At 43.5% G+C, this 23,451-nt stretch overlaps 1 protein-coding gene across 6 annotated transcripts in view; it reads right to left on the reverse strand.

Annotated features, from left to right (window-relative positions):
• Window positions 1–1,060: 1,060 nt before the first annotated feature.
• Window positions 1,061–23,451, reverse strand: part of LOC118422774 (contactin-3-like) — a 27,478-nt gene continuing 5,087 nt past the window's right edge. For 3 of the 6 annotated variants that reach the window (XM_035830525.1, XM_035830529.1, XM_035830528.1), the window contains exons 3-33: window positions 21,222–21,288; window positions 17,875–18,047; window positions 17,131–17,269; window positions 16,772–16,867; window positions 15,420–15,647; window positions 14,964–15,060; window positions 14,374–14,570; window positions 13,843–13,964; window positions 13,029–13,185; window positions 12,763–12,910; window positions 12,483–12,610; window positions 12,018–12,181; window positions 11,742–11,859; window positions 11,375–11,533; window positions 11,102–11,254; window positions 10,816–10,886; window positions 10,427–10,667; window positions 9,998–10,233; window positions 9,566–9,727; window positions 9,071–9,199; window positions 8,707–8,773; window positions 8,397–8,524; window positions 7,407–7,995; window positions 5,692–5,967; window positions 5,024–5,311; window positions 4,442–4,580; window positions 4,145–4,284; window positions 3,571–3,689; window positions 3,122–3,290; window positions 2,679–2,816; window positions 1,061–2,329 (exon numbers count right to left, since the gene is read on the reverse strand). In XM_035830525.1, the coding sequence (XP_035686418.1) occupies window positions 2,118–2,329; window positions 2,679–2,816; window positions 3,122–3,290; window positions 3,571–3,689; window positions 4,145–4,284; window positions 4,442–4,580; window positions 5,024–5,311; window positions 5,692–5,967; window positions 7,407–7,995; window positions 8,397–8,524; window positions 8,707–8,773; window positions 9,071–9,199; window positions 9,566–9,727; window positions 9,998–10,233; window positions 10,427–10,667; window positions 10,816–10,886; window positions 11,102–11,254; window positions 11,375–11,533; window positions 11,742–11,859; window positions 12,018–12,181; window positions 12,483–12,610; window positions 12,763–12,910; window positions 13,029–13,185; window positions 13,843–13,964; window positions 14,374–14,570; window positions 14,964–15,060; window positions 15,420–15,647; window positions 16,772–16,867; window positions 17,131–17,269; window positions 17,875–18,047; window positions 21,222–21,288 (5,250 nt within the window). In that variant the 3' untranslated portion in view covers window positions 1,061–2,117. Of the gene's footprint in view, window positions 2,330–2,678; window positions 2,817–3,121; window positions 3,291–3,570; window positions 3,690–4,144; window positions 4,285–4,441; window positions 4,581–5,023; window positions 5,312–5,691; window positions 5,968–7,406; window positions 7,996–8,396; window positions 8,525–8,706; window positions 8,774–9,070; window positions 9,200–9,565; window positions 9,728–9,997; window positions 10,234–10,426; window positions 10,668–10,815; window positions 10,887–11,101; window positions 11,255–11,374; window positions 11,534–11,741; window positions 11,860–12,017; window positions 12,182–12,482; window positions 12,611–12,762; window positions 12,911–13,028; window positions 13,186–13,842; window positions 13,965–14,373; window positions 14,571–14,963; window positions 15,061–15,419; window positions 15,648–16,771; window positions 16,868–17,130; window positions 17,270–17,874; window positions 18,048–21,221; window positions 21,289–21,491; window positions 21,684–23,451 lie in introns of those variants that run through there. The other 3 variants (XM_035830527.1, XM_035830532.1, XM_035830526.1) reach the window with 3 other exon arrangements.

Raw genomic sequence — 23,451 nt, forward strand, 5'->3', positions numbered from 1 at the left:
CAATACTCTCTAGTCAATCAACAGCTGTCTATTGTTCTTAAATAATGTTACAAACTGTCACATAACTGACAGGATCTTACTATGCAGAGCCACGTTATCCTGCTGTGCAGCATACCCACGTTAGGGGTCAGTGTAGAACACGCGAGCGATGTCACAAAAATCTTGTCATACTTTGGCAACTTAGCCTTGCGGAAAGTTTCGATTCGGCGAATACAAGCTTTTAATGATTTGTTGTTGTGTTTCCTTGGTACAGTGGAAAATCACCAAATAGATTATAAAGATTTCGCTCATGTGAACGATAAACTGCGATATTTACGTTTCAGTCATTATTGTCTATTTCTAGTTATGGTCTCGTTCTCCCGTGTAAAGAAAATGGCATCGATTTTAGGCTATTTACCACAGGGCTTTAGCCAGCTCGAAATTTTTTTCCGTCAGCCAATTACAATCGTCGCGAAAACCGCGAAAATTAATTAGAAGGACTGAACTGAGACCTTGAAAAACGGGTTTTAATGAGATTATCGTATGCGAAAGGGCGCGGACACACATTGTCAACAATCATAACAATAGCAAAACAAACAGTGTGTGGCTTTTACGGCCGTGGACAGCGTCCCCAAGCCGCCTGTAGCTTCCACCAAGGATTTTTGTCCGTCAAGTTTGACGGATTGGTTTTAAAATTTTTCCGTCAGACGCAGCACATTTCCGTCAATTGACGGAAAAACGGACGCTGGCTAGAGCCCTGATTTACCAACATGTTCATGACAATACTATCAATATGTTCAAACCAAGCTGTCGCAATGCCCGGAAGGATTCTACAGTTTTTCTTAAATTCACAATATGCCGGTAAGATACCATTAAACCGAACAAAAAAGACTTGCCTTTTAACCTACATGTATTAACCTAACTATTCAACCATACACTGACTACTGCAACTAATGCTTTGGCTGGTGAGTGAATTCCACTCGGTTACAGTTGGAATAGAGTGCAACAAATATTGGTACGAGAGATTAACGTTACACATTCTAACATAATGAGGTGAATGATAAAGAATGCTAGCTGCACACATGGTTTAATGAAGAATTTTATTCAGCACAAATAAAATCATTTCTCTCATGAAAACATGAACACATTAAAAAGTAAATGGTACTCTCTTTAGCTTCCAACATCGCCATTTCACTGTTTATTGATGTGCTGGCATAGTTACTCTGTAGCAGCAGGGTTAAGTGATAACTTGGCTACCGTTTTATTCTTGGCAAGTAACGTAGGTACTAAAGGCAAAGCTTTAATCGTATCTATCTGTACGCTAAACGTCAGGAATAGCAACCAAAAATGACTCTTATTTCTGTGATATGTACAAATCCAAACAAAGCAATTCACCCCTACTAAATCTATATCTAACGTTAGCTGCCTACAGTGTGCTATTTACAACTGATATATCTCAGAACACTGTTTTCTTCTTGTCGACCGCTTCAAACCCTACACCAAATCATTTACATACCGAATAACTCCAATCTACAAAGATTAGATTACAAATTCAGTGCAGTAGCATCTTCTAACTTTCTACTGGATATACATCAGGATAAATTGCACTTAAACTATCGTCATATGGAATTGCAATCAATAGAAGTGACTAGAATATGCTACGTTGGAGAAAGGCTTTGTCTTTTAACACATAGTGATAGCACCAAGAAATTTAACAAGAGGGTATACGTATTGCTAAGTTACATGTATGCAATGGACCTATGTTTCTTGTATTAATTATATATTCTACATTTCATTTAAGAAATACAATCGATGGCAACATATATGCGATGCAACATATCTAAACATCTCATGGCAGGAACTCTAGGGCTTGAATGACGTAAATATTGTGTTCCAACTTTGTAGTATATAAGATTGGAAGTCTATCTATTATCGCAGTCGCAGTTCGTTTATCACGCCTCCAAACATCATTAGATGAATGTCTGCTGCACATATGGTTTAATGAAGAATTTCATTCAGCACAAATAGAATAATTTCTCTCATTAAAAATGAACACCATGAAAAGTAAATGGTCCTCTCCTTAGCTTTCAACATTGGTTTTTCACTGTGCACTTCATTTCATTCACCAAGTCAGCCTCTCACAGCAGAAGCTCCTCCTCGGTCATGACGATGATGGTGATGTCACAGGCAACACCGCCCCCTGGCGTGGTGCCCTCGCAAGTGTAGGTCCCGCCCAGCTCGGGGGTCATGCTGTCGATGCGCAGCTCGTGCTTGAATCCGTCCGTCTTTTTATGCAGACCTTTAGTTGGCGGAATCATCTCTCCTTCGTACAACCATCGGACGTTCTTGGCTAGAAGTTTTAAAAGTAAACAGAAAAATATTATTATCGCCTTTGAATATCCTTAAGGTTCCGCCTGTGGACTTGGGATATTGCACAAAAGTGGTTTGAAGCACGCTATATAGTAAGTGAGGTTTGCCTGTATATGATAATATTACTTTAATGCATCTCGTAAACGTAAATTGGGAACATGCTGGATATTAAGGAAACATCAAGACGTTTGTGAAGTAAAGAATGTACAAAGATTCTTGACACCGCTATTGGCTGGTCGGAATGGCAAGTTTCGACTTTACAAGTACTAGTAGTAAAATTTTGTCCACCAGTCTCTTTCGGAAGAATTTAAAGTTTGGAACTTCCGTACCTTCCCCTTTGACCTCCAGGATGACCTGCTGCCCCCTGTGCGCCCGTACGGACGTGCCTGACATCAGGTTAAAGGGGTGCTGCACCAGCTGTAGTCCCACTCCGTTCATCTCTGCACTCTGCACGGCTGTCTGTTTACCTGGACAGAACAAAAATCAATATTTCTTTTTTTTTAAATAGAGTTTTGAAATTGGAGTACTTTATGACCCACAAATGGTGTTTATAGAAGTGTCAATACCATAACTCAGAATATGAATACATTATTGATTATACTTTTCACAGAAAATATTTTTTGTTGTTTTGAATTAAACATCACCGTTTCCTCAAGCATATGTCCTTAAAGGACCTAATATCCATTAAACCGTGTTCTGATTCAACATGTACATACAGCAATTCAAGTGTATAACATTACAGGTAGTCAAAGAAGTCGTAACAGTGCCTTACCATCCAGCATGTCGGCCAGGTAGGCCTGTTTGCCCATGGTCCTGAGGGCCTCACAGAACACGTCAAAGGCGAGGTCATCCCGGGACGGCAACAGGTCCAGAATCCGCTCGTTCCTCTCCTCACGAAGAGGCGCGTTGATGATGTAGTTACCCATGGCTTTGGAGAAAACCTGGTGGAATGTTTGGGCGAAATACTTGTGTCAATATCGACAATGTGAGAGGAAAATAACTTGTACTACTCTTCAAATGAATTGCTGCAACAGCCCAGAGTTGGAGATATATTCTTCATAACCCTCTCCCCACAGTTCCCTTTGTTAGTGTCCACAACGTCACCACTACACCACATGCTGCTTGCCACCATCTCGCCCTGTGCCGCCATGCTGCATGCTTTACCACCGCCGTCACCACGTGCAGGCCGCACCTCCTGATAAGACAACTGGTTAGTGATACCTGAGGTCTGCCGACTACCTGGCTCTGGGACAGGTACGTGATGATGGGCTCCGGAGACATCTTATCCACCAGCACCGCGCGGTGACGGATCAGCTGCAGCTTCTTCGCGCTGGTCATTCCTGTCAATCAAGGAAGACTCGTGTCAATCATGATCAACTCCCTTACGTCATAGTCAAAGATTGCTACTAGAAATAGCTGTGATTGACATGTAATTTCGTATAGGCAACAATTGATCATGCTATATCTTTAACATCACTAAGAGACCAGAAGAAGTTCGACTTATATAGTAGTAGATGAGTATTGGAAGCCCTGAAATTATATGTAATTTATTACGACTTTTGTATCTATATGCCTCTTCTCAGTCCGATAGGGCATGAATGTGCAAAAACGTTATCACCATCATTGATCTTCATGGCTGTTCCGGGCAGGGCTTATTTTCAAAGGTAACGTGTATGAACTGCTGTTAGACAAGTGCTTGACTTTCTCGTTCTTCGGTGTACAATCAGAGATTTATAAAATATAACGTTAATAACACATACAACAACAGTTCAGGTTTGACACAAACTGAATTTACCTTCTCCCTCCAGGGTGTCAGCCAGCCAGGCCAGGTGAACCCTAGTTCTCAGCGCTTCACAGAAATGTTCGAAAGCCTCGTCACCACGTGGTGGCAGCATGTCCAGCAACTTCCCACACTTCGCTTCCTCCGCACGGAGACTATAACGGTAACAGTTTTGTGAGGATGTATACAATATAATGGCACGTGAAGAGGCGCAACCAATGTAACACTGCACATCTTACAAACACATGTCCTTCCGTCTAGATTGGAGAAAGAAGAACTGCAACGTAGATCAAAATGGAACGTTAGATTTACCTGTTCAAATCGTTCACTTGAGCTGGTGCCAAGACCTCCATTTTAACCAGGTACTCGATGACCTTGTCCGTGTCCTTCACGTTGTTGATGATGATAGATCTGAACGCCAGCAGCATGTCTCGTCGGTCCTTCCTCATAGCTGCAAGGAGACAGAAATGGTTAAAAAGGAATCAGAAATACACTAATCCTTCGCAGAATGGAACGTAAGTGTACGCAATGACGCAGAACGCAAAAGTAGAATGCACGCAAAATGGTTACCTTTTGGCGCCACATTATCAAACGAGTATCTCACTGAAGAAGCGGCACGTTGGCAGCGTCGCTATGTGCGAACGATTTGACAGCGCACTCAACGAATTTCAGTTCTAAAAACGAATCTTATTAGTACAAGTGATACGCGTTTTGTCTTTCAGCCATACGTTTTGCATGGTCCCTTTTTAAAGTCAAGGGTAACACAAATCGAATTTAAGACGTGGCGACGCCGCTAACGTGCCACAGCGTCAGTGAGATACCCGCTTAAGAATATAGAGATTTTTGTCCAGGAAGGTTGTATATGTACGTACAATATCAACATTTCAAACCTACCTGTGTCAACAGTGGGTTCCTCCAGCAGGTCGGCCAGCCAGGCGGAGTCCGGCAGCATCCGGAGCGCCACGATGAACATCAGGAACGCGCCGCTCTTCATCGTCATGATGATGTCCAGCAGCTTCTCGTTCATCTCGTGCTTCGTCTTCAGCTTCTTGATGTCCTGCGCCACGTTGATGGAGAGAATGTCCTTGGACACCAGGAAGTCGATGATGGGGATGGGGTTCATGTTGTCCACCAGTGCCTGCCTGTGGGTGATCAGCAGCTCCTTCTGGTGAGATTGGAGCTCTGCGGGGGAAATATAAAACATTCAAGTGCCATAATTTTTGTCTACAGAAATTTCAATTGAGTCAAATGAGACATGAAAGATCAAAATAAAAGATTTTACTTTATCTGAAGGTCGTCATGTTTCAATGACGATTTTAGTACTTATATATATAGTAGATTTTAGTAGGTATATATATCACATGGCAAGGCTCTTGCTTGATATATATACTTGCTTGATATAACAAACCGATCGCAAACTGGACTTTTGAAGAGCTTAATACTCTGCTGTCTTCCCTCCAGGACTCTAAGCACCAGAGTGAAGTAACAGGATTACTGGGGGTGGGGTGAGTGGTAGTTGTCATATGGTTCACAGTGGGATCATAACAGTACTTAATCAGTACCTTTCCCTTCCAGAAGGTCTGCCAGCCACCCTGCATCACAGTCCCTCCGGAGTCCCTCACACAGAGCGAAGAAAGCGTCGTCGTCCTTGGTCGGCAGGATGTAGAGGAGCTGTTCGTTGGCGCCCTTCTTGGTCATCTCGCGATCCACGAGACTGAACTCCGTGCGAGTGATGGCCTTGCGCAGCAGCAGATGGTACAGCATGCGCTCCGGGAAGATGTGCTCCAGCAGATGGAACCTGTACCGGATCAGCTCTTTCTTGTACCGTTCAGACATACCTGAAAACCAAACCATTGTGTCAGAAGATCAGAGGGAGGGGTTAAAATTACGCCCCGCAAAGATTTTATGTTTGATTTAAATATTTACACCTTCAATCCCTTGATACCCTTCTATCAAAACACAGTATCTTATCACATATTGGAGAGGGGAGATGGAGAGGCATCGGGGTAAGTGGGGAACAATATGTTTGATCTAAATACTTTATACTCGATATTAAATATCATAATTGATGTTTTCATTTGATTTCTTGACATCATCTTTTATTTTTGATACTGAACTACCTGTTTTTATGTAGCTTATTGTTTTTGAACGTTTCTTTGTGTTTATTAGTAACTGTACCAATGTACGTATTTCTTTTTTCTTGGATGATCAAAAATATGAAAATGAAAAATATGATTATCTTGGCTATTTATACTTGTTTTGTTCCATAATCGGCATACCGATTCATGGCATAACGCAACTGGGTCTTAGTACAAACTGCATATATTCGAAAAGATTTGATTGATCAATTCACACTGGGATGGATCCCTACTCTCTGATAAGTGCGATGGATTCTTTTAACGTGCTCAAGGTGTGGGTCTACTCAAACACGGAACCCCCATTTGAAATAACGGCAGTCCTTAACCAAAGCTGGGTACTAATTTACACCTGGGTTGAGTTAAAACAAGTGCTTTTAAAAAAGCTGGCATTTTGCCAATGTTTGCGTGTGTGAACGTTTTTTTCTAGTTATTAGAATGTCATATAAATAGAACAGAGTAACTAAACGCGGTATTGGCGCATGGAGAGATTCACATATGTGCCTGAACTGCAGCAGATCTAGACGACACCTGTTAAAATTTGCGTGAACTGCAGCAAATTTCACTACACATTGCCTGTTTTTGAGTGAGCTCTGTTGCGGGGCATTTTTAAGTTTTTTTTTTAATTTTTATTTCTATTCGGCAAAAAAACGAAGCGGCGAATCCGTTAACCAAAGAAATAAATTGGTGTGGCCAAATGGATGTAAAAATTAGTATTTTAATGGCTGTAAAAAAGGAAAAAAAAAGTTGAAAAAAATCTACCTCCCCGGATTCGAACCGGGTGCATTGGTTTAGAATGCGTAAACTTTACCACTGCGCTAGTGCGAACATGTTGAAGAAATGCCTGTTTTAACAGGTATACAAATGTTTGGCATGGATTGAACAGGTCCGTTCATCTCAACATCACAACGGCGACTACACTGGCCAGAAGGCATTTTGCGACTGCAAGTCGCAAAATGCAAAAAAATGAGTGTTAAGGTCCAAAGACACAACACCGAGATCTGTCAGAGATTAGAAGTTAGTACCCACAGGTTCCGAGTCACCAACGCTAAACACATGGCAACCTTGTCACCACCCACCTGTTGTGGTTACGTGTTATCGTTAACGTGTGACACATGTACATGGTACTTTTAAATCGTTACCATCTGGGAGGAAGACGAAGTCGGGGGTCTTGGAGACGAGGGAGGGTTTCCTGGATCCGGAGGAGGGGGTCTGGGAGTGGTAGGAAGGACTCTTGGAGTGGAGGGATGGGCTCTGGGAGTGGGCGGATGGTGTCTTGAAGTCGACGGGATGGCTCTCGGGATGGAGGGATGGGCTCTTAGAGACGAGGGAGGGTTTCCTGGATCCGTAGGAGGGGGTCTGGGAGTGGTAGGAAGGACTCTTAGATGGAAGGGAAGGGCTCTGGGATGGTGTCTTGAAGTCGACGGGAGGGCTCTTGGGAAGGAGGGATGGGCTCTTGGAGTAAAGGGAGGGTGACTTGGTTTCGAGGGGAATGATCTTGGGGTGGAGGGACGGGCTCTTGGAGTAGAGGGAGGGATTCTTGGGGTCCTTCTTGTAAACAAAGCTGGGGTTCTTTTTTGTACCTCCTCCCTCGAGAAGGTCTGCCAGCCAGGCGAGTTGACAGGAATCCCTGAGGCCGTCACAGAAGGCGTAGAAGGCGGGATCTCCCCGGGACGGCAGCATGTCCAGAATCTTTTCCACAGCTTCCGGTTGGGACTCGGACCGCCTCAGCTGACAAAGAGACACAACGTGTTTACAGTTCATCCCTAAAATATTTCCTGGGTGCATGTTCTTGGAAGATCGTTGTCTTTCGCTCAATGCATTACAAAGGATCTATGCCACAATAGTCTGTATCAACAGCACAATCGCCATCAACTTATTGATTACCTTCGCCGAGAAGATTATGTTTCTGGCAGCGTTTGTATGTCTGTATGTTTTTGGTCTATCAGCGTAATAAAAAAGCTGGACATGGATCATAATGAAACTTGGTATGTTGTCAGGCCATGTTCTATGACAGAAATGATTAGATTCGGGGACACTGGTTGCTTTCCGTGGTACTGAAGCTTGGTACTGAAGCAGATTTTCCGGTTTGGATATTTCGTCTTTTTACTGCAATACTTGAGACTACCTACCTCGCCTGCGATAGGACTTGTGATGATGCCTCTATCCAGGAGATAGTCTGTCATCAGGTACGGATTAACATGTTCCACGATAGTCGAACGGTGGCGCTTTAGGGCTAGTTTGTGCTCTTCAGACATAGCTGTCGGCAGAAAAACAATTTAGACAAAAAATACGACAAAACTCATAACACACTTGTGATCAACTGATAATAAGAATAACTGGTTATATTATGAGTCATGTTGGAATTGAAAACTACGATGGTTTGCCAAATTTATGGACAATCATTGCTGCTAAAGTATTAAAAAAACGTTGGAAACTTACCTGAAGATTTGAAATCCTGCATGGCGATTTCACTGAGCTCCCAGTCGTCGCTGTAATACTTCTTATGCTATACAGAAATACACCAAAAGTCATGATTACGTTCTTACTTATCTGAATATTTCAGGAGGTGTAAAAAGTATTTTGTACGTCAAGTTGAACGTCAATTTATACATCATTAGTGTACACGTCAATTTATACGTCATTTGTGTACACGTCAATTTGAAGATGAATGCAATTTCCTCTGGCTAGCTATAATGTCCCCATTTATATATAACACACAACTACAAATAATCTTATTTGTGTAGCTTGTTTTTTTGTCAATAGCTTGGTTTTCTGTCAAGGAGAACAAGAAGGTATGTCGTACCTTTTTCTTGCCGCCATAGCCGCAGTACTCCGCACATCCAGCACAGCACGGACAGCAGGACAGACAGCAGGCACAGCACAGTCCCCACCAGTGTTCGCACAGCCCCTTCCACCAACAGCAGAAACACAGCTGTACACAAACACGCACAAGACATACTGCTTAGAAACACATCGAGGTTAAACACAGACCTTAAAAGATCGTACGGAAAACTATGTTTATATCTTTATGTACTCTCGCTGGCGGGGGTTAATGACCCCCTCTCCGGCACCCCCTTCTAGTTCATGGCAACCGTAGGACTGGCTGCTAGGTCCGCGATTTCAGTCAGGCTATCTTTATACTATACTACAATGACTTCCGTCCCATTACGCTCGAATGCAGTATTCATACTGACTTAGAAACACGAATCTCTATGAGTACAGGGAATACGACAAAAGATTAGCAGAAAAAACTACCAGTACGTAATCCATAGAAACGCATGGAAAAAGGAAGACTTACCAAGAACAGCAAGATGAGGAGTAACAGGAAGAAAATGATGAAGAGGAACAGTCCCAGGGGAACACCACCGACGTACGACTGGGCCAAGAAGCCGGCCTCGCGCGTTTTCGCCACCACTGCGTCGCTGTAAGGGCCATACCCACTGGCCGTCCTCCCTTTAACCTGGAACATGAAGAAGCAATGTATTTGAAAATCAAACAGATAATAATGTATAAGAGAAAGTGAACTCTGCTTTGCTACTAGATGTACAGTTACATTTCTGCGTGTTACTTGCAGTTTCTTCTGCCAATGTATGCCTCGCAACTGGAAAGGTAAGCACATATCGTAATGTTAGCTTCACTAGCTAGAATGTCATTGCACCTTAAAGATGCGGTTTAAGCGCTAGTGATAAGGCACGCTGTAAAGTGGATATCTGTGTGCGAAGTCTTATACCTGAAAGGTGTATGACTCTCCCGCCGTTAGATTCCCGACAACGGTAGTTGTTTCTGGTCCGACGTCTAATTGCTTCATCTCTGCCGAGTTGGCACCATTTTCATCATCATCGTTAGTGAGGAAGTAGAGGACCCGGTAGCCGATGACCTGCCCGTTGTGTTCCGGGATGTCCCAGCGAAGACTGACCGAGCTGTCCGTCGCGTCGATGGCCTTCAGGTTTTTAACCTGCTTCGGTGCTGATAGAACACAAAAAGATGGTGTTTTCGTTTCTTAAATACATCTTAATGTTTAGAAATATTTATTAGCTGCAGCAGAGAACGTTACCATTTTTGGACGCTCTATCAAATGCTTGTATGAAGTTCCCATAATTCAATGCAAGACAGGCGTCAATTGATCTGTTTTCAAATGGGGCAAATATAGATGACTTACGTCCTTCTCCTGAGAACACCACAGCCCTGTCGCTCATGGGACCGGTTCCGTACTGGTTAAAGGCCTGAACCTTGGCCTCGTGCGCCACGAACACGCCTAGCGGAGGGTCGGGGCTGTGCACGTAGTGGTCCATGTTCGGGTCAGTCACCTGTACCACCGAAAAGTCGTCTGTCGAACCGAGCTTCTTGAAGAAAATCTTGTAGCCAAACCCGGGTCCGCCTCGGTACTTCTCTGCTAGAGCCTAAGGAATTGGAACATGAATATGACTATCTGTATGTATCAATGAAGTTTTAAAACTGTCACAAATGTACAGAGTTCTGATTTATGACAATGTGGCAGATATGTGATATCTGAACCCTCAATTAGAATATTCTAAAGGGTTATCTTACGTTCCATCTGATCACCAGGTCTCCGATGTCACCTCCGCCTCCTCCGACTCCGCCAACCTTGGCGACAGGGGCTGGTGAATGGAACAATGGTAGGTTAACGTATGTGTGATTATACTGTCTCCTAGTTACTATCATCTAGACGATAAAGGGATATGGTTCGATCTGTATACCACAAATTAGATAGAAATTGACGGAGTGGGGATAGAGGAAGTGGTAGGCGTAGTGGTCGAAAGGGAAGAAGAAGATAAAGAAGAGGGAGATGGAGAAAACTGTAAGGATTGCTCACCATCTGAATGTGTGCTGTATATCGGCGAGGGAAGACTTGGTTCACCCAGCCCGATGGCGTTCATGCCGAGCACGCGGAACTCGTAATCGTTGCCTGGCAACAACTCTGACACGGTGGTCTGCATCCTGTCGTCTGCGAGTACCTCTGCAGACCCTATGGGGCAAAGAAATACAACAAAAATGATGAAATTGTAAATATTTTGTGACTTCTGATTTTTTATCAGATGAAAATTATCATTTGCAATGTAAGACCTTATTATATCAGTCATCTGACCTGACTCCAGAGTGGTCCAGCTCCGGTCCGTCTGTGTCCTCCCCTGAACGATGTACCCTGTCACGGGACTGTGGTTGTCACTCCCGGCAGTCCATGCGACCCGACCTGTCCTGCTGCTGACGTCACTGGCGCGAACATGTAGAGGGGCATCTGGAGAGGCTGTTGGTTGGGAAGAAAAGCAAACACAATTGTATAAAGAAAAAATGCCCCCATATGCCAAGTCCAATGGGTATACCAGAAAAGAAGTGTCTTTAATACATTTTTGTCGTTCTAGAAAACAAATCACGTCTTCTTACCTCGATATATTCGATCAAAAAATCTTTCTTTACATTAGAATAATGTTAAACTGAAGGTTGGATGTACGTACCACGCACAGTGAGCACAGCCCTCTGCTCCCGGCTGCCAGTCCTCGTTTCCACAGAGCACACGTAGGTCCCCTCCATGACTTTGGTGGTCTGTAGAATCTTCAGGGAACCGTCTGAATCCTAAACAGAGACAAAACATGAAGATATACACTGCACAGGTCGTGTGTGAAAAGCTAACTAAAAGATTGTATACCATAGAATTATGAAGATCATTAGGTCTTAAACATGCATTTTTCCTGTAGGCTATAAACGTTTAAACATATAGAACATGTAATGACCTTGACGTAGTGGTCGCTGGACAGGTCTACGCGGTGGCCGTTGTGGAACCAGGTTTTGATGACGTCTGAAGAGGAGCTGCCGCCGGTGGAGCACGGAAGGGTCCCGTCCTGCTGGTAATCCACTGTCACCCGCGAGGGATTGCCACTGGACCGCGAGGATCCGTCTGTGGGGAAAAGGATTAAGTCACGGCGGTCTGATGTTGGTCAAACGGTTGAAAGTTTTCAAATCAGAAATGACTCTTGGGTCGTGCAAACGTCGACAAAAGAAACAGGAGTTGCTGTGGTGCGTCAAGGGTTCTGCGTAAACTCACTGTAAAAGTTATTTCAAGCAGTACTTCAGAAAGTTTGTTTCAGTTTTCTCCGAAAGTTTCTATCCCAGACATCTTAAAGTAATTTACAAAGCAGAGAAGTTCATCAATTCAAACAGTTATCAAGCAAAGTGAGCTTTCAGCGCACGAAACTGACCTTGAACTGTGAGTGTGGCCGTACTGGTGGCTGCTCCCATCCGGTTCGTTAGCTGGCAGGTGTACATGCCACCATCGGACAGCTGGACACCTGTGATCCTCAGACTTCCCCCGTCCAGCATAGAATATCTACAAGGACAGGTGGTATGTATTGTTACTGTAGCTGAAAGACGGTGCTTGTGCGGAGCTTGTAATTGCACACGCATGAATTCCAGTCTTTTCACTGCTTTACAGACATGACAGTCTTTTGTAATCTTAGAAATACTTCATGAATCCCTTACCTCCCGCCAAGTTGCACGTTTGCTCCGTTCTTCTTCCACGTGACCGTTGGTACGGGCACTCCGCGCCTGCGCATATTGAAGACCACGGTACCTCCAGCGGACGCAATGATTTCTGGGAGGAGCCGCAGTCCAAACGATGGAGGCTCATCTGTAAAATGAGAAAAAAAATCATTAAATCACATACTTCTTTCATATCAGGTAGGGTTTGTTATACGTTCAATCAACAGAAACAAGGAAATGCTATTGGAGAGAAATAAAACCGTTACCTTGTGCCCTGAGTTCCGCAGCGCTGTTCGCCCTGCCCCATTGGTTGAAGGCCACACACTGGTAAACACCGCTGTCCTCTGCACGCAGTCCCGAGATGCTCAGCGAAGCAGTGGAACCTGAACTAGCCAGAGCCACTCTTCCGCCTCCGTTTAGAACCTACGTTTGTAAGAAATGAAATGTTTTGATGTACGTATTTCATAACCATCTTGATGCACGCTGCTGAGCTGCTGTCCCTTTTCCACCACAGCAGACTATGTCATACATTTGGCCCCCGAATATGATTATGAATATCATGTCAAAAGAATTATGACGCAACAAGCACGTTATTGAGCCAGGTTAGTCCTTTTCCTGGCCATTGTTCTGTGACCTTCACCACGCATGAGGCACAGGATGTACTGTCTGTCTGAGGAGGATGTGGTCAATCTAGACACCTTGGTGATAACATCTCTCTAGACTGCCACTGTCTGTCAAGCTTGACACTTTTATAGGTATTCATAATGTCTCAATGTATCAATAAAATTTCATGTATCATAAGCAATGTATGTTGTCTCGCCATTGCAGAGCGATAGGTCCTCACCGATATGCAATAACGGGTGCTGGTCTAGAGCCTTCACCAGGCCTAACTACGGCAAATGGATCGGCAAAAGAATCGGGAAATTTTCCAAGGGAGTCAGTCCACACTATTAAAGGTTAATGTTTCCCCTCCGGCCAGCCAAAATCTCTCAGATAGCAAAACTCCCCTGGCAAGTCATCCTCCCTATAACACTACAGCAAGCGTAGTCAGTCTGGTAGAGACTAGCTCTTCTATGTTACCTGTCCGTTATGCAGCCATGTGTACGACACGGTGTAGTCGCCGTCTGTACGGACCTCCCAGTGAGCTCTGCCGCCCAGCTCAACATGCTGACTCGACAGGCCCTGGAGGAACTGCGGAACACCTAGTAGGTAGACAAAAAGAGAAGTGTTTAGAGATTGAACTGTAAACTAAACTCACTTGTCCTGTTCTGTCCTTTGCACACGCAAAATCAACTGCTTTGATTTTCCTTAGCGTTTTTCCTTTATTCTCCCTTGTCTATTCGTACCGGGCACTTGTGTTGTGACCCATGTGCAATCTGCCGTTAACCTCTGCACAGAGAATAGGCAGTACGAAAGAAGAAGAGAGAGCTTACGAAGATTGTTCATTTTTCATCTCAGAAATTGATGAATGAGAAAATGCTGAGTTTTCCACAAACACTGGTGTCCGTTATGTCAGTACAAATTCATTTATTCATTTATCTATGTCAGTACAGATTTATAGCTTCACCAGCATTCATCAATATTCATACGTTACAGACGAACGGAAACTACCTTGTACGATGAGTTGTGTGGATCCCGAGGCGCTCCCGCTGGAGCTGGCGGCCCGGCACTCGTAGAAGCCGGCGTCCTGCAGGTCCAGCTTGGTGATGATGAGGGCCTGGTTCCACTTGTCCAGGTAATGGTTCACAGGGAGAGGGGTCTCCACTCCGAACTGATCCAGACGCCGCCAACTGATCCGGGGTACTGGGCTGATGGAGAAGGAGAGACAGATTACATCTTTTCCAACAGCTGGAAAGGGGTACGTGTCGATGAAATGCATCAAAACGTTTATCAAACTGGACGTCGTTATTCATGAATAACAAAGTCGTTTATCCGCTACCAAAGAGTTACAACAGCCAAAGTTTCGGTGACTGACTGTCACTTTTCTCAGAGCAATGAAGACTGTTTTTCTTCGCACCGCAGATAGGTGTCGCTGCTGCAGTGTGATGAATACAGTCCCAAACGTGACTGAGTGTGTATCCCCCTTCATCACGGTTAATGGCTCCAGTGGATCTTTTATTCACTTTATCCATTTCTAAGTACAAATCTGTGATAAAGATGAGTCTACATGTACAGGTACATGGTTTGAGTTGTTGCCTTACTTTCCGTACGCGAAGCATTCCATCCTGACTGTCGTTCCCCTCAGCGCGGACACGCTCCTCTCGGACACAGCGAGCTGGGGCGCCACCTGGCCGGGCGCTGCAGAACGACAGATAAATGCTTAGGAATATGTTTCAATTCAGCATTTACTAATCTTCAACCAGATCCACGGTGTCGTGATATATAGTATCAAACCCACCATAGTTGGCCAATGGCCAATGGTCTCACTTTGGCTAGCTAACCGTAGGATCTGCTTGGAGATTAGACAATCACTACAGCAGCCATGCGCTAAGTCAATAACCATTGCTGTTGGAGTTCGAGTAAACAACCTTATTGTTGAGTAAACAAGAAAAAGAGAAGATGGCAAAATAAGAAATTTATTCCTCGCGTCACATGACTAGTCTAAGTTTTCCGTGACCTGATTTACTAATGAGGTTAAGAGTAAGAGTAGAACTCACGTCTCCTGGTGACCCTGAGAGTGATGGGCGGACTGTAGCGACCCTCTATGCTGATCTCACTCAGCGGTGAGTGGTCCGTGGAGCTCTGCACCAGGCATTGGTACTCTCCGGCGTCTGACTCCCTCACCTGCGCGAAGTACAGGTCACCCGAGGTCTCCGACACGAACACGCGGTCGTCCTGGTCCACGAAGCTCGGGAACTGAGTCTTCACCCAATGGAACACCAGTCCTGAAATAAGAACAGTCAGACTTAACTTTAGACACAGTTATGTATGATTTGACTTCCAGCTCCAGAAGAAAATATTGTAGGATTGGATAGCAGAAGAAATACAAGGAATAATTCATATTCTGTTGAGAATTATTCACCCAATGGAACATCAGTCCTGAAATAAGAACTGTCAAATGAAACCGAAGGCATTGTTATGTATCTTTAACAAGTTTGAATTCCAATCAGCGATGAAAATGTTGTAGTATTGGATATCAGAAGAAATATATGGAACTAGAAACGAAACATTTTTTTTAGAAAACGTGTTTTTTTTCCTTCCCAGTAATTTGCCTTTTGTCAAACCACTCGAGATATCGCCGGGCCATGACCAAACTAAGGATAAGCGATCATCCACTGGAAATTGAAGCTGGTAGATATAACCGAACTCCTCCTGACGATAGATTATGTATATTTTGCGATAAGAGTTTCATGTATGTAGAAAACGAAGTACACTTTGTCCTAGAGTGTTCGCTGTACAAAGATCTGCGAAATGCATTCGCTAATGCTACACATATAGATAAAAAATATGCGCACCTGACGAAGGAAAATCTGTTCAAATACCTTATGTCATCATCTAACTACGATATACTGGAAAAACTCTGTAAGCTCGTCCACGCATGTTTTAAGAAGAGAGAAGAAACATGTAAACTGTAATATATATGTATAGCTTTCCGATTACTTACTATGTACCAAACTGACTGCATTTAGCCCCAATGGGGCATGAATATGCAGTAACTTCATTGTCATTGTCATTGTCATTGTCACTATACCATTAGGCCCGGTCCGGAGGCGTCGCCAAAAAATACCACTTTACATTTGCTGCAACCTTGCTTCAACAGCTAATCTTCAGTTCATATTTGTTATAACAGCTCATTTTCGGTCATATGTGCTACAATAGCTAATATTATGATATCACCGACAGTTGCTGCTTCATGACAGAAGAAAAAGAAGAAAATGTTTCTCTAAAGGAAATATAATCATTCATATTATGTTGAGAATTTCAACTGAAAATTGAGACGTTCCGCCGAGTTATGCAGCTACGCCCAAGATTAGTTGGATTCTGATTAATAGAAGACGAAAGACCGTACCAGGGTGTCCCTCTGGCGGGTCACACACCAGCCTGGCCCCGTGTCCCTCCAGCACTGTCATGCCGGGCCGTGCGTCCGTCGAAAACCGTTCCACAACTAGGGTAGAAGACAGGTGGCACATTTGAGTAAAATCAGTCAGAATTACAGTCCGACAAAGTCTTTTTACGAGTCTACAGTACAGAATGAGGAAGCTAATTGCTTTGCAAAAATGCAATATTTTTCACCAAGCAATTTTTTATACTCGTTGAATCTTTGACACTAGCAACAATGACAAGGTCTCTATGGTGATATGTGTAGAGAATTGATCATGCATATGTAAAAAGCACTGCTAGTAGTTATAAATTAACGATTCGACTCACAGGCGAAGGTGAGGTTGCTCGGCCTGCTGACCACAATACCGAGGTCGTTAAAGGCCAGACACTCGTACAGTCCCGCATCACGGTCCTTCTGTGGGTTGTCAATCACCAGGTTTCCACCAATCAGGGTCAGCCTTTCATCCTTCAGTGAAAGGAGGAAGAATATTTCAGAGATGCGATTATCATTACCAAACCAAATCAAACCAAAGTGAAAGTTGGCGGTTGAAACTTCAAACTTTGTATATAGTTCTTTATGTTCTACATACAATAAATCAAGACTTGTGACAATACAGTGGCATCAACCTATAATCGAATTCAATTTTTTTTGTCTCAAATCCATCAGAATGCGAAAACAATCAAACGTCAAACAAAAGTACTCCGTTCGGAATACATGACATTGTATAATAACGCCGTAGAGTGATATTTAAAAGTTGCTTCCCAAGGCCTTGATTACATTGACTCTACAAATTTACTTGTTGATGTAATATCTTATAGTTCTTAACTCTTACTTAACAAATTTGCTTGATGGTATGATATTTTACAGTTCTGATATTTTACAGTTCTTAGAAATGAACGTTCATCAAAAATCTCCAGGTAGCGCTCACCGACAGTACGTTGAGACCTTGGCCGTTCTTCCTTGTTTCCCAAGGACTTACATTAACTCCTCATATTTGCTTGATGACGGTGTAATATAAATTTAAGTTCTTAGACATGCACGTTCATCAAAAATCGCCAGGTAGCGCTCACCGACAGTACGTTGAGTTCTTGACCGTTCTTCCTCCAGCGGTACTGCGGAGCCGGGATGCCCTCCCCCTTGCAGTTCAGGGTGACCCGCTGGGTGGAGGAGGACGGGTCGTACACGATGTCCTCCGGCTGGACGATGATCCTCGGCGTCACCACTTCTTCATTACCGAGCACGACTGTGAACAATGATAATGATAATAATGATACATCTGGTGTATAACTTGCACCCGAAGTGTGAGTAATGAGACTGATACGTGCTTGAGGTCCTTCTCGAACACGGGACCCCCGTTTTACGTCCCTTCCGAAAGACGAATTCGTGAATTCTTGGTCTCCCATCCAAGTACTGTCCGGACTGCGCGTTGCGTAACTTCCTAGATCGAGGGATCGGGTGTATCCAATGCGCCACACGGCCGTAGCTACACACGTACGGTTATAATTTTAATTCCATAGTGGTAAATGATGGGAATTTTATCCTTAACTGGCATTTAAGTTAAGCAAAGGTAAACATCATTAGACATATCTCATGCAATGAACGCGTCGTTTTCATAATTGATGAGGGTATGCTAGATTAGCAATCTTTGCTAAGATCAGACTTTCACACTTTAAACAACTTGATCAGCTGATACAATTTATGCAAATGAAAGCCAATGAGAAACATCTATGATACGTCACTCGAAAAGGCTATCATCATTTAGCGAAGGCATGAGGTCGGAGGAATTCATATTTAAACACAGAAAAGAATGCTACACATAACGCAAAATGCGCTTAAAACATACACATACCAGAATGGAAACTCCCGATGTAGAAAAGATACTGTGATTATAATTGCCATTCGGTATTAGACATGCAAAATTGATGTAACTTTTGCTGCGAAACTTTCCTGTGATCTTTGATATTCATAAGCACTGCTGAAACGGGATTTTCATCGGAAGATTATCTTTGCGATAGTCCGAAGCCTGCTTTTCCCATTCTCACGATCGAAAAACCGGTAAGGCAAGGGACTGGTACGAATCTCAAAGGATGTACCAAAAAGCCCCGGGAGACAAAAATTGCTTCTTGAGAGACCAACACTTTTCTTTGATCTTTGATATTCATACGTACTGCCGGAACGGGATTTCAATCTTAAAGGAAGATTTTCTTTTCGATAACCTAAAGCCTGCTTATCCCATTCTCACGATCGAAAAAACGGTAAAGCAGGGTACCGGTGCAAATCTATAGGAGATACCCAAAAGGTAAACCTTCAAAGACAAACAGATGACTATTTTTCACATTATGTCTCCAATCTTGTGAGATACACTACGAGGTCTCCAGACAAAAGTCGTGAACAAGTCAAGTATAAATCGTTTCTACAGCAAAAAAAAAACTATACTTCCATTTTTCATGGAGGTACTTAATGATTTGCATGAAAATGACGAACACTCGAACTATTTTCTATATCGTTTTTCATCCACTTAAAGAATAATATCAAGACCTATCGTTTTATTAACATGTTTTGTTTGTCTATATTGAACTATCTGAATTGATTCAAATCATGTTGTGACCCCTGTTGAATTAGAATGGTACGCCCCAGAGGGACCACTAATTACTTATACAGAAATTTTGAAGTTGTCTTTAACCCTCAAGCACCCGACCTTTTTTTGCGACTAAAATGACCGAGTGGGGTCCAAACGGACCCCAAAATATTTTGTTCATAACATCTCAGTTCCAATTCCTATCGGTGATCATTGTGCATACATTGCTTCGTCAATGTAAGAGGAATATTTTGACATGTTAAGGTGTTGCTAATTCTACCTCATTATCATAATTTATGCAAAAGATCAGAAGGACCATGTTTTGCACTAAACTCATTCTGACCAGAGAGGGGAATTTTGAGGCCCTCAGCAAGCTTTATGTCGCATAACTCATGAACGGCTAGTGCTAAAGCTACGAAACTTGGTAATATATCACAAAATATTGTTAGCAAAATATTTTTGTCAGTAAAGTAAATTTATCATTATTTAGGGTTGCCATGGCAACGGAATTCTGACAGGCATATTTTTGCAAAAATTTTCCAATTTTGATTTAAACAAGGTTTTTTTGGTAAACCATGCTTGTTTTCTTACAACAATAAAGTTCTATGGAGTTTAATGCTTTTTTCATGATTCAAAATTTATAATTTATGCTAATTTCATGACGTCATTAGTCAAAATCCAAGATGGCCGCCCTTATAAGGTAAATGACGTCATAATGACGTCACATTATATGGTAATGACACAGAAGTTTCTAGGAGGATTTAGTTTGACATGTTTACTATTCTCTGAAAGTTTGGTGGTGATAGGATAAGTAGTTAGAGAGTTAGACTCAAAAGTTTGTTTCAAAACCTGCACTTTTTGGCTGGGGTCCGTTTGGACCCCAGACGGACTGATCACGGACTTTCTTTATAGCTTCCACAGTGTTGTACCAATCTTCATAAAAACGTAGGAGAAGGTATAGAAGACATTGGCTGACAAAGTCACGGAAGGATTTTTTCGTCCAATAAAAAATGTTCAAATGGTACTTCAAAATGTATGCCTGGGGTCCAAATGGACCCCACTCGGGTGTTTGAGGGTTAAACCTTCGGGATTGGAATGATAAGTTCCCAGCCACCTGTATCTTTTCTTATTCATCATGGGACCATAATTATGCAAACTTCCGTCAAATCAATCAATAGATAGTACGAAAAGCCACCCTTGTAACACTACAAGTATAAAAACGTTAACCTTAATATGGACAACATAAGTATGAATTGAGGCAGTGGCCTTAGAATTTTACTACAGTATATCTATTTTATATTCATAAAATGGAATAAACATTTCATACGTCTTTACACACCTATGCATTTGAACGCCCTTTTCTTTCTTACTTAACACCTTGTACATTGTGTTTTATATAGGGTAATTATCCATATAACAATGTATCATTTTCCTTCTTGCGAAGGTTTTTCATTTATAAAGTGATATTTGTGTGATCGTACCAGACGGTCTAGTAAAATGCGACAGAAATAACGAAAGCCTCGTAGACTGTTGGCGCCTACCCTTAGCATTATAATTCTACAGCCTTGTCCAGGGGAAGTAACTCTCTCCTCCGCTCGGTATTTAAGTTACAACAGAAAAGAACAATTCATGCGTCCAGAATGCCAAACGGTGGGTGTGAACGCTTGGAAACGTGTTGAAAACAAAGTCACGTTCTTAGAACGACCCGGCCTTTTCATGTCATTGCGTTCAACCAACTTGTAAACTGACGATGAATATACCTTCCATTCTGGTGATTTTAGTTAACAGATTCATCTAAATTACAGAAAAAGTGTAGCGGAGCTGTATCAAATGTCTTACCTGCGTTTGCAGCGTATGTAAAACATGTCACGAGCAGCGCGGCCGCCCAAACTTGTCGCCACCTCATCTGTGGGAAAAGGAAAAATTGAAGACCTTAAGAATAATGACATTCACAACATAAAGGCCGGTGTTTGCGCTTTGACCGTGGGATAAATATAGAGAACAAAAACTACATGGAGACTCAAGCTTGGGAATGCTTGCAGAAGTTAACCCCAATTCCTGTCACTATTAATCTGCGATGGAACTAATTCTAAAGAAGAAAAAAGGTACCTTAAACATGGAGAGTTTGTCCTGCAGTTCGCTCTTAAGTCTTGTAATGAAGAATAAAGCGCGCCTGCTACTTTAAAGGGAGAAAAGACAAGACGCTGTCCTCTGAATCATCTGAGATTACAGAAGCGGCTGACAAGCTTCCTCCCCGCGTTGTTGTTCCCGGGTTAAAAAAGACGAGGGGCCGGGCCGACAGGGCAAGATTCCCAATGATATCACAATGGAATGAACTCTCGCGAGATCTCCACTCGCGTGAGTTTATGACATGTGATATAACTCCCCCTCTATTCACAAGTGAATCATGAGCCGCACGAACAGGACGTTGTCTAGCAGAGCTCCTGTAGCGCTGTACCAGCCATGTGCAAGCCGGTGACATCTTTTACTTCTGGGAACGTATCTTGCCGGCAGCAAAGGACTGAGTAGTTTCCTTTGGCGTTAGTGTCACTAACCTAGAAGGTACGCAGTATTGCCTTGCCGCCTTATGGCGTGTTCTGGAATTTTTGTTTGGCGGTCTGTTTCCCGCGCTTTGGCGGGACAGTGTTCTCAGTGCAGAGACATTTTGCTGTCTGAATTTCGTTTTTTTATTCTGTGAATTTGTTTGCTCACCTTTCCTAAGGCGTGCAGCTTGTGTTTTAGAGCATATTCGAGTTTTCAAATGTTCCTTCTGATACTCGTGTCATTTATGAGTGGAATTTGCATCTGTATGTGGAGCGCACGTGTTCGGGTGCGCAGGTGAGATTGATTCAACTTAGCGTGGTTAACTTGGCTTCGGATGCATTTTGATTTTCTTGTTTGTTTTTTTCGCATGAGTTAGGTATTCAGACAAGGCTGTATCACCACCAGGACTGCCGTAATCCTTGTTTTCTCGCGCAAGGAGCCTAATGGAGCAGAACAACACTGAACTGATCACCGAGGGCCTGGAGGAGCACATGACATTCCTCCCCTGACGACAGTAGTGGTTAAACTTATTACTGACACCGCTGTGGGTGAGTTAAGCCATTTTTTGGAAACTTTGGCAGTCGTCAAAGTGGTGGTCAGTGTTTTTCTGTGTGTGCCGAAGCGCCATGTTTCGGGTAGAGTTGCCTGATTGGGCTGCTCTCGTTTTAGCAGTGTTGCTTGTCTGTTTTACCGTACAATTTTGCCATGGTTTTCTGTGCTAGGCCAGCATTTCTGCAATCTGTGGAGCAGTCAACAGCCCGGAAAGTGGTTGGACCAGGCTCAAAGACTTCAATACTCGGGCAGTAGTCAACAATTTGCAGCGGTGATTCCAAGTTGACTGTGATATCCTTTCTGAAAGTGTTTGCTTTGGCACTTCAGGTTGTCGGACAGCCTGTACGCTAGTAAGAGATCTTTTAACCGTCGTGAACTCGTGATGTTTCTGTTTTCTCAGTAATTTTTTCCGCGGTGACGTAACATGTGATGTGCCCTTCTTCCAGTTTACCAGCTCCTGTCATGCTGATCGGCGGGGCGCAGTTCGGGGCGGGTCGCAGGTCTGCACTAAACCGGCGTTCTCTCCACCACAGCTCCTGTCGGGCTGATCGGCGGGGAGCAGTTCGGCACTAACCCGGCGTTCTCTCCTCCCCAGCTCCTGTCAGGCTGACTGGCGGGGCGCAGTTCGGCACTAACCCGGCGTTCTCTCCTCCCAAGCTCCTGTCAGGCTGATCGGCGGGGCGCAGTTCGGCACTAACCCGGCGTTCTCTCCTCCCCAGCTCCTGTCAGGCGGACTGGCGGGGCGCAGTTCGGTACTAACCCGGCGTTCTTTCCTCCCCAGCTCCTGTCAGGCTGATCAGCGAGACGTAGTTTCGGAGTGGGTCGCAGTTTTGCACTAACCCGGTATTCTCTCCTCCCCAGCTCCTGTCAGGCTGATCAGCGGGGCGCAGTGGTCTGATTTCTTAGTACCGAGGACGTAACGGAAATGACTGTCACTTTAGGTTTTGACTCTGTATGACTGAGGATCGTCGAT

Source organism: Branchiostoma floridae, chromosome 9, assembly GCF_000003815.2.
Source record: "Branchiostoma floridae strain S238N-H82 chromosome 9, Bfl_VNyyK, whole genome shotgun sequence".
Classification (NCBI taxonomy): Eukaryota; Metazoa; Chordata; class Leptocardii; order Amphioxiformes; family Branchiostomatidae; genus Branchiostoma; species Branchiostoma floridae.